Raw genomic sequence first — 13,837 nt, 5'->3', positions numbered from 1 at the left:
ACTGTCTTTTGTTAGAACACTTTGATTATCCATCTGCCTTAGATTCTACCTAAATCAAGAAAGTTTGAACATATCACAGGTGCGCACTTTTTTTTGTCCAGTACTGTAACACGCTGATTTCTTGGTTGGAAACGAATCGATTCTATACGGTCACACAACCAAACTTAAATTGATGAGAACTGGCTTAGAAAGCTCTATGACAAAGGAAAATTTCACTATCACGCAATGTTCATTCTGTATTTCTTTGTTTTTTTTTTTGGAATTCGCATCCATAAAAACGCGTTCATTCAATTTCTTTCGTTTACAATAAAAATGCGTTCATTTAATTTTTCCTGAAAATTTATCACACTGAGTTTTGTTGTATGAACGATACAGTGATGGATGAGTAAAATACTACTTCGAAAAAAACTGGCTTCAGACAGTCCGCTATTGAATCAATGTTGGCGTTTCATTTACGTTTATAACGTTTGCTATTCGATATATCAAAAGAACGGTGAAAATCATCTGGTCAAATTTTATTGCATGGCCGTGAACGATGTGCGTGAAATATTTCGTGAGAATACGACACACTCGTTATTATGATGCAAAATGATTGGTAGCAAATTTCAAAGAATTTTAAAGTTTTTTTACGAGATTGACTTTTCTCCTTTACTCAAAAACGGTAAAAGCTATTGACTTCATTTCAATCACGTTTCCTGTTTTGGGCCGAAAGTTAACATATATCCGTTCTCAAAATAATTTAAATAATAAATATTCAATTTACTAAAATAATAAATAATTCATATTTTTTATTGTGAATATTTTCGCCTTTCTCCAAAAAAGGTATAGCAATCACTGGCAAAACCGAAGGTATAAAAGTGCTCCAAAAGGCCGAATGGCATATATCACTCGACTCAGCATTTTCTATATGCGCGTGAGTGTGTGTGTTTGTGTCTATATATGCAACTTTTCAATCTAACTCGATTTTCTCAGAGATCGCTGGACCGCTTTTTATAAAATTATTCTCGAATGAAAGGTCTAGTTACCCCAGAAAACCCCATTAAAATTTATTGTAATCGGATCTCTAACTTGTATGTTATTTATCAAAATGTGAAAATCATGAAAGGTAATTATCTCAAAAACTACACAACCGATTTTAACCGGACTACCGGATTACCCTTAACTTTCGAATTCTATGAAGATTGAAGACGTGGGGTAAAAGTTATGTAAAAAAACGTGTTCTGGAGACTATTTAATCTCACTCATGTTTCTCAGAAATGGCTGGACCGTATTTCATGAAATCAGTGTCATATAGAAGGTCTGGTTGTCTCATAAGAGCCTATTCGTACTTTTAGTTTGCCTGTTATGTTCAAAAATGTGAAATACAGCTATGAAAAGAAACATATTCCAAAGACTACTTAAACTCACTCACTTTTCTCATTTTAGCTGCCTCATAACAGCCTATTAAATTTCATTGTAATCGGACTATACATTAGACTGGGACACGGTCATATGAAAAAAAAGCGATGGTGTTATTTTTTTGCTCCCATGCACTTTTCGTGTTCCTTATGGGTCCTACAACAACGGTGTAAATTTTCAGATAGATCGATGAAACTATATATTTGCGCCCGATTTTTGAAGTTTTCATACGATTTTATATGGAAAATTCACTTTTTCAAAACCTACTCTCTAGAGATGTCTAGTTGGCCCCTAAAAATATATCGATACATGATATTTGTAGGAAATTTTCCTGGGGAAAACTCTTCTGAAGACCGTAAGGCGCTACGATGCTTGTAGAAAAAGTTATTCACCTCAAACTGATTGAATATCTGACGAACGGCTCACAGTGGAATTTTTCTAGCAATACTGCTGCAGCATGCTGCTGTTGCAAATTCAACCATGTGATAAGAAATGATATCGCGTAAAATTTATCTTGGAGGCTTCTCCGAAGATACTCCGAAGCAAAAATCACACTTTCAAGCTTAATTCCACGCGAAATTTTTTCTCATTCTTAAATAAGTTGGCAAAAGCAGCATGCTGTTGCAGTGTTGCTGGTAAAATTCAATGGTGAGCCGTTCGTCAGACATTCAATCAGCTTGGGGTGAATAACTTTTTCTACAAGCATCGCAGCGCCTTACAATTTTCGGAAGAGTTTTTCCTAGGAAAATTTCCTACAAATATCATGTATCGATATATTTTCAAGAGCCAACTAGACATCTCTAGAGAATAAGTTTTGAAAAAGTGGATTTTCCCATATAAATTGTATGGAATCTTTAAAAATCGGGCGCAAATATATAGTTTCACCGATCGATCTGCAAATTTACACAGTTGTTGTAAGACCCTACTGTACATGTGTCTACTATGTGTCAAAATGTGAAAATCATGAAGCTCCATTATCTCAGAAACTACACAACCGATTTGAGCAATGTTAATATCAAATGAACGGAATAGTCAGGGGTTCACTGATGAATTTTATAATGATTGCACATGTAGTTCAAAAGGTGTGAAAAGAAACGTGATCCGATGACTTTTCAAATTCACTCCTTTTCCCCGAAGATGGCCAGACTAATTTGAACAATCTTGTTTTCAAATGAAAGGTTTGTCTGCCCCATAACCCCCTACTGAATTTTACTGTAACCTCGTCTGTGATGTATCAAAATGTGAAAATCACGAAACTTCATTATCTCAGAAACTACACAACCGATTTGAACAATACTGATATCAGATTAACGGGCTAGTTAAGGGTTATCTGATGAATTATTATGATTTAACACGTGGTTCAAAAGTTGTGAGAAGAAAGTCATATTTGAAATTGAAAAAAAAATCCTGCTATTAATAATCGAATCTAAAGTGATATTTTATCGAATGATATATAATCGAGTTAAACCTAAATATAGGCACAGTGACGTTTCAATTATACCACGAACAAAAAAATGCGTCATATATTTGACAAATATTTATTTCATGTTATTTGCATGTGTTAATGTATGTTCATATGTGTTTGAATATTATTTTTCAAATGTTCGGTATAGTTTCACTGTTGGCTATCAAAAAAAATTTAAATAGTGCGATAAATGAATCCAGCAAATATTATCAAGGTGTAATTTTTTTCTGAAAATTGAAGTATTCGTGTAAATCAATTAGAAACGCATCCCGGCGTAAAAAAAGATTTAGGTGTGTTACTCTTAAAGTTTTGGGTTACGATTACACGATTTTGGGTCTGATTTTTTACAAACAATTTTTTTGCAAGGTCTAAAAAGCAGTTTGCATAAAAACAACTTGTTCCATTGGTTCACGCTACATCATGCTCCAAATTGCTCCATATGTATCTACTGTTTGTTTTTTAACTCGCGGGTTCGCTCTGCCATTCTAATACTTTATTGAAGCACTCATTTTTCGAACTTACCTATGTTTAGACTGTTTACTATCCCGCTCACTGAAAACATCCTTTGTCGAACAGCTTGAACGAAAAAATGGAAAAATAATGTCAGAATAAACGAAACCCCATAATCGTTTGAACGCATATACGAGATGAACTAGAAACAGCTCATCGCTCCTCAACTCGCTATTCTAATGCCCGGATCATTCGATGTTTTTTTCCTCATTTCAGAGAAAATATTCACTGGTAAACTGCTGCTCGCCTTTCTCGGGCTAATTTTAGTGTTAAAGATCATCAAGATCAAGGTCATGTGGCTGTTCCCGCTGCTGGTCGGCGTCGGCACCGCCAAGAAGCTGGTTCTCAAGTTCCTGCTCTTCCTCTTCCCGGCGCTATCTCATATATTCAAACTGTGTTCCTACTACCACCAATCGTATCACAAGCCGAACTTCCACCATCATCAGCATCACATCAGTCATCTGCACACGGTGAGAAACGAATTTCGGGTTTTTTGTTTGTTTCCTAGCCGGCAATTGTGCTAGCCAAATTAGTGCTACCACAGTGGTCTACTTATACTATGCGAAAACCAGATGCCGCGCAGAGAAAGCCAGCCGAAACCACTCAGACATCTTAGCGAAAGTATACCTTTTTCAACGATTGTGTCATTGTTTAATTGAAAAGATTGCCATCAGAATAAACTTACAATATATTGCATCTATTTTTTACACTAACATTAACTGTAAATCAAGAATTGAACTGTTGTTTAAACTGTTAGGCATCAAGTAACCTGGTATTGATTGGGTATCCTCCTAATACGGGATGATTATCACACATTACCATTTACTCACCGCATTCGTATGAAAGCTTTCAAGGCTTCGTGTATAATTTGCCACTGTAACAGTACATTAATCACCATGTTGTTTTGGTGAATCTATGTAACTAATCCAGGTAGCATATAATTTGACATTTGATGTTACTGCCAAATAGCTCACAATTTTAACTGCTCTAATTGCAATCTTCTAAATAACCATCAACAGTTCCACCCACATGAACACAGTTCCGCAAATCTGCCGGAACTGATCTACACCAAACCACCTCGTGGCCACCCGTCGGAGTACATTCATGGAGCGCCAGTTCCACCGCATGCCCACTTCCAGCCGGAATTCCACTACGAGTCATCCGGGGTTGGACTAGGATCCGAGTGAGTATGACGTCAAACAGAATTAACCGAATGACATTATTCAGGCCGACCGATTTGATAACCACAGGACTGTATAGAAAGCCAGACACGCGATAGGTTCACCTTTCGTCAGTTTCATGTGCTTACTCTTTCACAGCGCTACCAAATGTGATCTCACACCGCCGCAAGGCTTTTTTGGTGAATGTTATTCTTTTTTTTTTGTTCACTGTTACATGTTCGGACGTGGATAGTTTATGTTTACGTGTTTCGTCACGGTTATGTCGCCGATTACTACCGGCGACCTAGGCAAATGGATAGACAAGAAACAGGGGGAAACGCTTCAGTTGACGGTTTGATACAGATTGGCTTTTCGTAACCGTTTTGTATTGCTTCTTCTGGTGATGGTGGTAACGATGGTATCGATACTAGATGCCTCATACGATCCGATTAGCCAATAAGACTTTAATTTGACGTTAAATTTACATTACCTAACTGGAGGACGGACATGCGTACAACCAATTAGATAGTGTTTGCGTACTAATTCACTTAAATAACTAACACAGCTAAGGTATAACTTTTTTTGTGACGACTGTTGGCTATTTTGGATTTGAATTTTTCGCTTTGCAGTCTCTTTAAATGATCTAAAATAGCAATTTTTTTACATCCGATATTTCGGCCGTTGATTGCGGCCTATTTTGTTTAGCGCGTGAGCTTTGCGAGCTAATGTTATTATGCGCTAAATAAAAATCGCTATCTTTAATTCCTTTGAAAAGGGCGGCAACCTACGGCCGACACATCGGATGAGAAGAAAATTTTCGTTTCAGATTATTTACAGAAACTGCAAAACAGAAAATCCAAATCTACAGCTAAAGTATATTTTGATCTTATTTAAGAGTCACTGCTTTAGTTATGACCAACTAATAAAGAAAAATATATGAACTCTTTTTGAGAATGTTTCAATCCTTATCGGAAATCTGTATGGTGCCAGCTACAGCAAAACCTTCAATATGTACCAATTATGGCATGAACCAGTTAGGGCCTACGGAGTTTTGATGAGTAGTGCCCTGTGCCATAACTGATAGCCTTGCGCTTATGCGATATAACCATAACTTGGACGTATACCACAACGGACTCATACCACAACCCTATATGAGTTGTGTGTTGACAAAGTGCGGAGAAATTTTAATCTTCAGCATTTTAGAATCATCTCCTAGATGGAATTCAAATTAGCCATAGTGAGAACACCAAACTGTGCTGCTTTTTTCTACGAATTTAAACCTTCGTTTTCGCACGTTTAGTATACCGATTCACCCCTTATTACAATCTAAAAGCATGTATATATACAAACTATGCGTTAAACTTCCAAAACCTTGAAAGTCATTCAAAAGTATTAGTAGAATGCTTTATTAATTACTGAAGTCGATTTAATTATTCATCCCTGCCCACAATCATCCATTAAATCTAAACAACATATCATAGAAGTTGCTTTCTATTAAAAATTAAAAAATCATGACAATCAAATGTACAATACATCCTCAAAGAATATTATTTGTAGCTTCCTTTAGTATGTCCAAAACTGTTCGAAAAACAACTTCAACATTATTCATAATCTGATTTTCTTCTCTCTTCTTATAGTTCGATTTGGTTCGATAACTTTTTCGAACTGAAATGATGTGTATCAGAGAGTACAACGCCATATAACCCATCCAAGCCAATTTGTATCAAAATACCAGTATATGTTCCCTCTCTAAATGTGATCTATTCCGGACTGTAATTCAAAGAATAGTTTTTAAGACTTGCCGCAAATCTCGTACAGACCACTGATGCTACCTCGGCAATCCAAGCTAATTTTGCTACCAAAAACTTACAAGAATATACAACAACAAACTCTGTAATCAAAACAATCAATCGCCTCCTTTAAAACACAGGTTCATTAGCGATAGAAACTCTTACGTAGACACCTCATTCAAGCCAAAGTACGAGGATTTGAGTGATATCACTGCATGGGGTTTGGGCACTGGTTCAACAACAGCACCACCACTACAATCATCATCATTCTCTTCACCATCCTACGGTAGTAGTCACAGTAAGAGCAGCAATTTAAATCCACTAATGCATCATCAGCCAAGGTAGGTTTATACTTCTACGAACTCAACAAAGATGTTTAAAATGTCCCCGAGTGTGACCGGGCTGGTTCACCATCACCAACAACACCGGCAACATCACCAATCACCAATCCTAGAATCCGTGATATCCCGCTTAGTTTGAACAGCGTCCGCTTCACGACATACCATATCCACTGTACATCGCACTCATCGCAAAACATACAACCAAAAAAAAACTCTCACCAGTGCCACTAATCAATCATCCATGACTAACACCTATTGGAATACTTTAACACCGACTAACAAGCACTAGTCCTCTCGGGACTACACAAGAGCTTACCTTACTCGTTTACTAACATTTTTTTAACATCTTACGAATTTGGCTCAGCGATGTGCATCAAGATGTGGGCGTGATTAATTGAAAGTGCTGCTGTGTTTCCTACTAATAAAGCATCGGTGTAGGACTGTCCTGCGAATCAGAGTGCGAGTACATACTTATTTTCCAGCTTATGCTAATAACATCGCCTTTTCTACTTTGGTCCAATCAATTCACCTTTAATTATGACCTGCTTCTCAACCCATCAAGCGAAGAAAGCTACTCCCGTACGTTCCTACATGGTCAGTGTTAGTTATTAAAAGGATACGCAATGTACCTTGCAGTTGTTTTTTTTTTCCCTTCTAGGTAACAAATAGAAAACCAAATTAAGTCGCTTTCTTCGCTCCAATCTGCAGTATAGTGAAACAAGTTACGAATAGGTGCGTGCAAAGTAGTAATGTTTTTTTTTTTATTCTGTTAATCCTCTACGATGTGAACAGAATCATCGGTCCCAAGCCCGTGTACGGACCGCCTCCATCAGCTCACGGACCCAGCTTCCTATCGTTCGCCTCTAAGCGAACGCCGTCCGGGGCGGCTAGTTCTATTGCAGCATCGTACGCTTCCGCCCCGTCCGGTCCAACGATGACGGCTGAGGAGCAGATGGTAAGTGATTATGTCAGTCAAGTATGCTTGAAAATGTTATTTGTAGTGGAACAGTTCGAGTTGCATTGCACTACGTGTGTACTGAGCAACATCTTTCGCATTTCACCGTGTTGATGAAAAGCTTCCAGAAGTCCTCGGATATTGACGAAAATAAACAAACTCAACTTTCAAATGGACTACAGTTTTGTATCGCTTCAATTAACCAGCCGTGCTAAAACAGGCAGAAAATTTAAATGTCTAACACTTTTTTCCGCTCATAAAAACTGAAACTTAATTACGCATAATTAACCAAGATGATTCCTGTCCGTTACCCCATGAAAGATGACTTGTGATGATTGGCTTGCCATGCCGTACCAGTCGACCTTTTCCATAAAAAAGTGTCGAAATCTCGTGCTTCGCTTGTCTTTGATAGTCGGAATAAATCTTCCACAGAATGGACGTGAAAAGTTTGCGACATTACTATATTGTTGTTGTCGGATAGTGAAAGCAGATTCATAGTATACGAAATTTTTTAGGTCTCTGAAAATTTACCATTCTCTCTCTAAAAAAAAAAGGCGCTACGATCAAAGTATATACTCTTACGACCGGGTATACCTAGATTATTACACGATGACATCATCAACGGGATTTTGACAGTTAAGGGAGGTTGCTTTCCTTACTCAGATTTATTTTCGATGGAGCCGAAACTAAATTTTATTTTTTAATCGTTTCGCCTTTCTCCTAGAAAGGTATAGCAATGACTGGAAAAACCAAAGGTATAAAAGTGCTCCAAAGTGTCGAATCTCGTATATCAATCGACTTAGTTTGATGAGCTGAGCATTTTCTGTATGTGTGTGTGTGCGTATGTGTGTGTGTGTGTAACGCTCTCCCAATCTCACTCGATTTTCTCAGAGATGGCTGGACCGATCCTCATGAAACTATTGCAAATGAGAGGTCTAGTTGCCCCATAAGACCCTATTGAATTTCATTGCAATCGGATTTTTAGTTTAGAGGTTATGTTCAAAAATGTGAAAATCACGAAACATCAATATCTCAGAAACTACTCAACCGATTTTAACAAAATTGGTTTTAAATGAACGAGCTACTTAAAAAACCCTTAATTTTTGAGTTTCATGAGGATTGAAAGTGCGGTTCAGAAGTTATTTAAAGAAACGTGTTCTGGAGAGTGTTTAATCTCACTCATGTTTCTCAGAGATGGCTGAACCGATTTTCATAAAATCAGTGTCAAGTAGAAGGTCTAGTTGCCTCATAAGACTTTATTGATTTGTTTTGCAATCGGACTATTACTTTGCCTGTTATGTTTAAAAATGTGAAATCCAGCTATGAAGAGGAACATATTCCGAAGACTACTCAAACTCACTCACTTTTCTCAGAGATGACTGAACCGATTTCCACGAAATTAGTGTCAAATGGAAGGTCCAGCTGCCTCATAACACCCTATTGAATTTCAATGTAATCGGACTGTAACTTCGTCTGTAAAGTACCAGAATGTGAAAATCACGAATCTTTATTATCTCAGAAAGTACACAACCTATTTGAACAATATTGGTATCAAATGAACGGGCTAGTTAAAGGTTAATTGATGAATTTTATAGTGATTAAACACGTGGTTCAAAAATTGTGGAAAGAAACATGTTCCGGTGACTTTTCAAATTCACTCGTTTTCCCGAAAATGGCTGGACTAAATTCAACAATCTGAGTGTCAAATGAAAAGTTTGGCTTTCCTATAGGTTCACATTTTATTTGACTATAATCGTATTTTTATTCCAGCCGTTAACCGTAAACAACGAAAGTCTATTATCTCAAAGATCACACGACTTATTTGAACATATCTAGTGTCATTTGAACAGGTTGTCTCTCTAACTCACAAGTAAGAAATTTCATAGCAATTTGATATGTGGTTCAAAAGTTATGAAAAGAAACGAAATTCAGAGACTATTTAAAACTGTAACTGCTTTGATCAAATCATATGGCCTCGACAAAATTTAAATTTGGTATTGTGCTATTCGTACGTTCCCGGTACTGCTCGTGATTGAAGTGTACGAAATTCAAAGTCATTTCTTTCATTTCGCTATTTCTTCAGCACGAATATTTTACTCCTAATTAATAATTTTTTTTAACTTTTTGCCTTTCTCCTAGAAAGGTATAGCAATCACTGTAGGGGCGATAAAAAAACTATACTTTACGGGACAACTTTTATTTATTGCAGCTTCTCACAAAAACGTATTAGTTCTCTTATTTTTAAACTGCTGTAACTGCTAGAATATAGCTACTGCGACATAACAGGGTTGTAATTATATTTGATTACGTCTGTTCTATAACAGGGTTATTATTTTTTTTCCTCTACTGCATCACTTGCAAAGGTATGAAAGTACTCCAAAAGGCCGAATGGCATATATCACTCGACTCAGTTCGACGAGCTGAGCATTTTCTGTATGTGTGTGTGTGTGTGTGTTTGTATGTGCAGATTTTTATTTTCACTAACTTTTCTCAGAGATGGCTAGACCGATTTTAATGAAATTATATGCAAATGAAAGTTCTAGTTGCCCCATGAGACCCTATTGAATTTCATTGTATTCGGATTTTTATTTTAGAGGTTTTGTTAAAAAATGTAAAAATCACGAAACATCAATATCTCAGAAACCACACAACCGATTTCAATAAAATTGGGATCAAATGAACGGGCTATTTAAAAAACCCTTAACTCTTGAATTTTATATAGATTGAACACGTGCTTCAAAAGTTATGAAAAGAAACGTCTTCTGAAGACTGTTTAATTTCACTAATGTTTCTCAGAGATGGCTGAACCGATTTCCACAAAATCAGTGTCATATGAAAGGTCTAGTTACCCCATAAGACCCTATTGATTTTTTTTGCAATCGGACTATTACTTTGCCTGTTATGTTTGAAAATGTGAAATCTAGCTATGAAAAGAAACATATTCCGAAGAATACATAAACTCACTCATTTTTCTCAGAGATGACTGATTTATAGGTGACCAATAGGTGGATTAATTTAGGTTTTATGTTTATCAATAACTTCTGCGATAGAATAAATATGACTAAAATTCTCCAAGAAATATTCCCGAAACTGCTTACACGTCGTAGACTTATCAATTCGTAAAAACCACTCGGCTTTAGATCCATCATTCGCCGGATGCATTAGAGTGACGTCATAAAATTCGCTATCGGAAAACTTAGCAACGGAATGTTGGATATCCTGGTTCTCCGCTTGCTTGTTTGAAACAAAATCGCTTGTCGCCAGTTTCCGACGTAGGTCATCAATCAATTTCGGCATCCAATTGAGCCTCTTCATCCGGTGCTTTCGGTTCTTCTGCTTCCGCAGAACCTTCTGGTTCTGTTCTGGTTGACTCTCGAAAAGTGCACGCAAATGACGCACCGTTGCTGTCGTTGGGTACTCGACGTTATGCTTCGTCAGCCATTTCTTCAGTTCAGCTTTGCTCATTCGATAGGCCATCTTTCAAATTTCGAGTGAAATCCACTTCTGATGTTGTAGAGATAAAATACAAAACACGTGGTTTTCTGATGTAACAATTTTTCTGTTTTATTATCGATTATATCGACCGTTCGCGATACTGGCTAGTGCTTCGGTTCTAACGTTAACCATTCTCAATCCTGTACACGCATATCACTCACACACTCACATTTAGGGCCGATAGAGGGAAGGATCACAACAGATGTAACGCCTCGACGGCACTGTTTGTGTTTCACAGTGTAGACAGTTTGGAAAAAATCAAACAAACACGTTATAAACTATTATTTGTGTAAAAACTTCTGATTTACCAAGTAATCATCGTTCACGAGAAATGTTACTTTTCTCATTTCATTGTGAAAACGGCAGCTGGAGCGCATCGAGAACTTAAAAAAGTTTACGGAAATCCTTCTCTTATTGAAACAACGCAACGTACGGTGGCTTTAACCCATTCCCAGCATCACCTGACATTCAAACTCTGATTTACATTTAACAGTTATACTTGAAAATTTGCACTATAAAACTATTCAGTATGGTTAGAGAACAGATTGATATTTAATATGCAATATAGTTTGTGTCAATTTTGCATATAGTTGTTGAGTAATAAGAGTTTAAAGTTGATTTTTCAAGGCACAAACTGATTTCTCTCAGCCGTGAATGGGTTAAGGACAATAACTACGATGCTTAAGTCCACGTGAAAGAAGATAAAGACGCTAAATTGGAAAAAATATAAAGAATTTAAGAGGATCCATGCCAAACGCAGGAACAGCTTGCTTCGGTATTAGGAGTTAGCCACCAAGCCATTTGCAACGCTTGCATGTTTTGGAAATGATTCAAAAAACAAGGGACTTGGGTTCCTTATGATTTAAAGCCAAGGGATGCTGAGTGTCATGTTTTCGCCTGTGAACAACTTCTCTAGCGGTAAAAAAGGAAGGTCCTTCTTTATCGCATCGTAACGAGTGACGAAAAATGGATCATTACAGCAACCTAAAGAAAAGAAAGTCATGCTGACTGCCCGGTAATGCTTCTACGTCGTCGGCTCAGTCATATATTCACACTACGGCCAGGCCGGTGTTATTGATTATGAGGTGTTGAAACCGTGATATCAATTGAGTTTGAGCTTGAGCTTGAATGATCGCACATTTCATAGTTGCTCCTCCGTGATGGATCGGAGCTAGTGAAGTTGCATAAAGAACCACTGTTAGATGGCTGCTTTGGGATTAATTTACCATTTTCAATTTGCAACAATTCAGTAGCTTCCACTTTGCATAGACCAATAACGGCGCCTGTTGCGTGCTTACGTTCGGTTAGGAAAGAAAAGAAGGAATTGTTATAATAGTTATTGCAAGAGACCGAGTTTACCTCTGCATCTCTTACAGCTATAACGGAAGAGAATGTTACTTTGTCACCGTAGTCAATGATGGATTTTTATACTTTTACCGTTCCCTCTACACAGACTGATGAGCAGTTCTGTGAAAAAAAAAGACATCGATTCGTGGATAGATAGGTATATTGCTATAGCTATATCGAAAGATGAGACAAAGTTGTAGCTAGCAATGAGAATTTTTTTACGTCTAGCCCTATAACTTTGAAAAACATTGAATTTTATCATTTCTAACCTCCAAAATTCCACTATAAGCACCATGTGGTGACCATAATAGTGTCAAAAGTAAAACTCTGCGGGCTGTTAAAAGATTGTCAATAAGTCTACCATTTTATGTTTTTTTTTATCATTCAATTTGTTGTTGTTCATTAATTGCAGTATGTTCATCTAAACTTGCCTTAAACTCCACTGTGTCGCGTTTTTACCTCGTAAAAAAATTAGAAAACCCCCTTTTTTATGAGGAGATTCCCTCAATAGCTTGATGGTTTTGAAATTTCTTCACAAATTCGAACTACATTTTGATAACATTTAAAAGTTTTTAATGCTAGCAGTTTTCTGTTTGTTTTCTTAGCGCCCGTTATTTTTTCATAATTCTGTGTCTGTTAGCGCCTTAATGAATTCTGAAAATTCCCGTCTACGAACGCTCTATTACTCCAGATTCATGCTTTTTTCTGTTTCATTTCAACTATTCTGATGATTTCTATTGAAATGCTCAGTTTATGCGTTTGTGTTCAAATTCAAGCATGTTGCTACAATTTATGTACTTAACTTTCTGTTTTATATATCTGATTATCAACGGCCAATTTCAAGCTTTTTAAGAGCTAAATTTTTGCATTCATTTTTACGCTAGATTAGAGTGTTAAATGTTTTCAATTAACTGTTGTTCTGAGCATATTTCAATATTTTCTTAGTATTCCTACCGCCCTAGTATTATTTGGAACTAGATGAATTTCTGAACTTTTTGTCTACTTGGCTTCAGCTTTTTTTTCTATCACCCAGACAATTGATCAACGTGCATCAGGCTTACCAATAACGGAATTTTTTACAATTTCCAAATAACTTATAATTTATTTGAGATTTTTTTTTTCTGGCGAGCGTTTAGACAAAAATATTGTTCAAATTTTGTGCTTTGGGTGAGAAATGTTGAAATATTATATCTGCAAAACAAAATCCACTCAACAGCTATCTCACCCGGTCTTATTCCAGTACAAGTATTACGTCCGCTTGAAAAGGAAACCACTTATAGGGTTTTTGAAGCAACAATCACATCTTTCTACAATTTCGTGATGGTTATTGCCGCTGCCACCCTAAATGATTCAGCGTAATGAGTTTGACCTTGACC

The 13,837-nt window shown here is 36.8% G+C and overlaps 1 protein-coding gene across 3 annotated transcripts in view; it reads left to right on the top strand.

Annotated features, from left to right (window-relative positions):
- LOC129717496 (uncharacterized) overlaps positions 1-13,837 on the top strand; it is a 91,165-nt gene that overhangs the window by 67,453 nt on the left and 9,875 nt on the right. For 2 of the 3 annotated variants that reach the window (XM_055667439.1, XM_055667438.1), the window contains exons 4-7: positions 3,590-3,843; positions 4,393-4,556; positions 6,464-6,664; positions 7,457-7,619. In XM_055667439.1, coding sequence (XP_055523414.1) covers positions 3,590-3,843; positions 4,393-4,556; positions 6,464-6,664; positions 7,457-7,619 — 782 coding nt within the window. The remainder of the gene's footprint in view (positions 1-3,589; positions 3,844-4,392; positions 4,557-6,463; positions 6,665-7,456; positions 7,620-13,837) is intronic. The other variant, XM_055667440.1, reaches the window with a different exon arrangement.

This window comes from Wyeomyia smithii, chromosome 1 (genome assembly GCF_029784165.1).
Source record: "Wyeomyia smithii strain HCP4-BCI-WySm-NY-G18 chromosome 1, ASM2978416v1, whole genome shotgun sequence".
Lineage (NCBI taxonomy): Eukaryota > Metazoa > Arthropoda > Insecta > Diptera > Culicidae > Wyeomyia > Wyeomyia smithii.
This window is presented reverse-complemented; position numbering and strand designations above follow the sequence as displayed.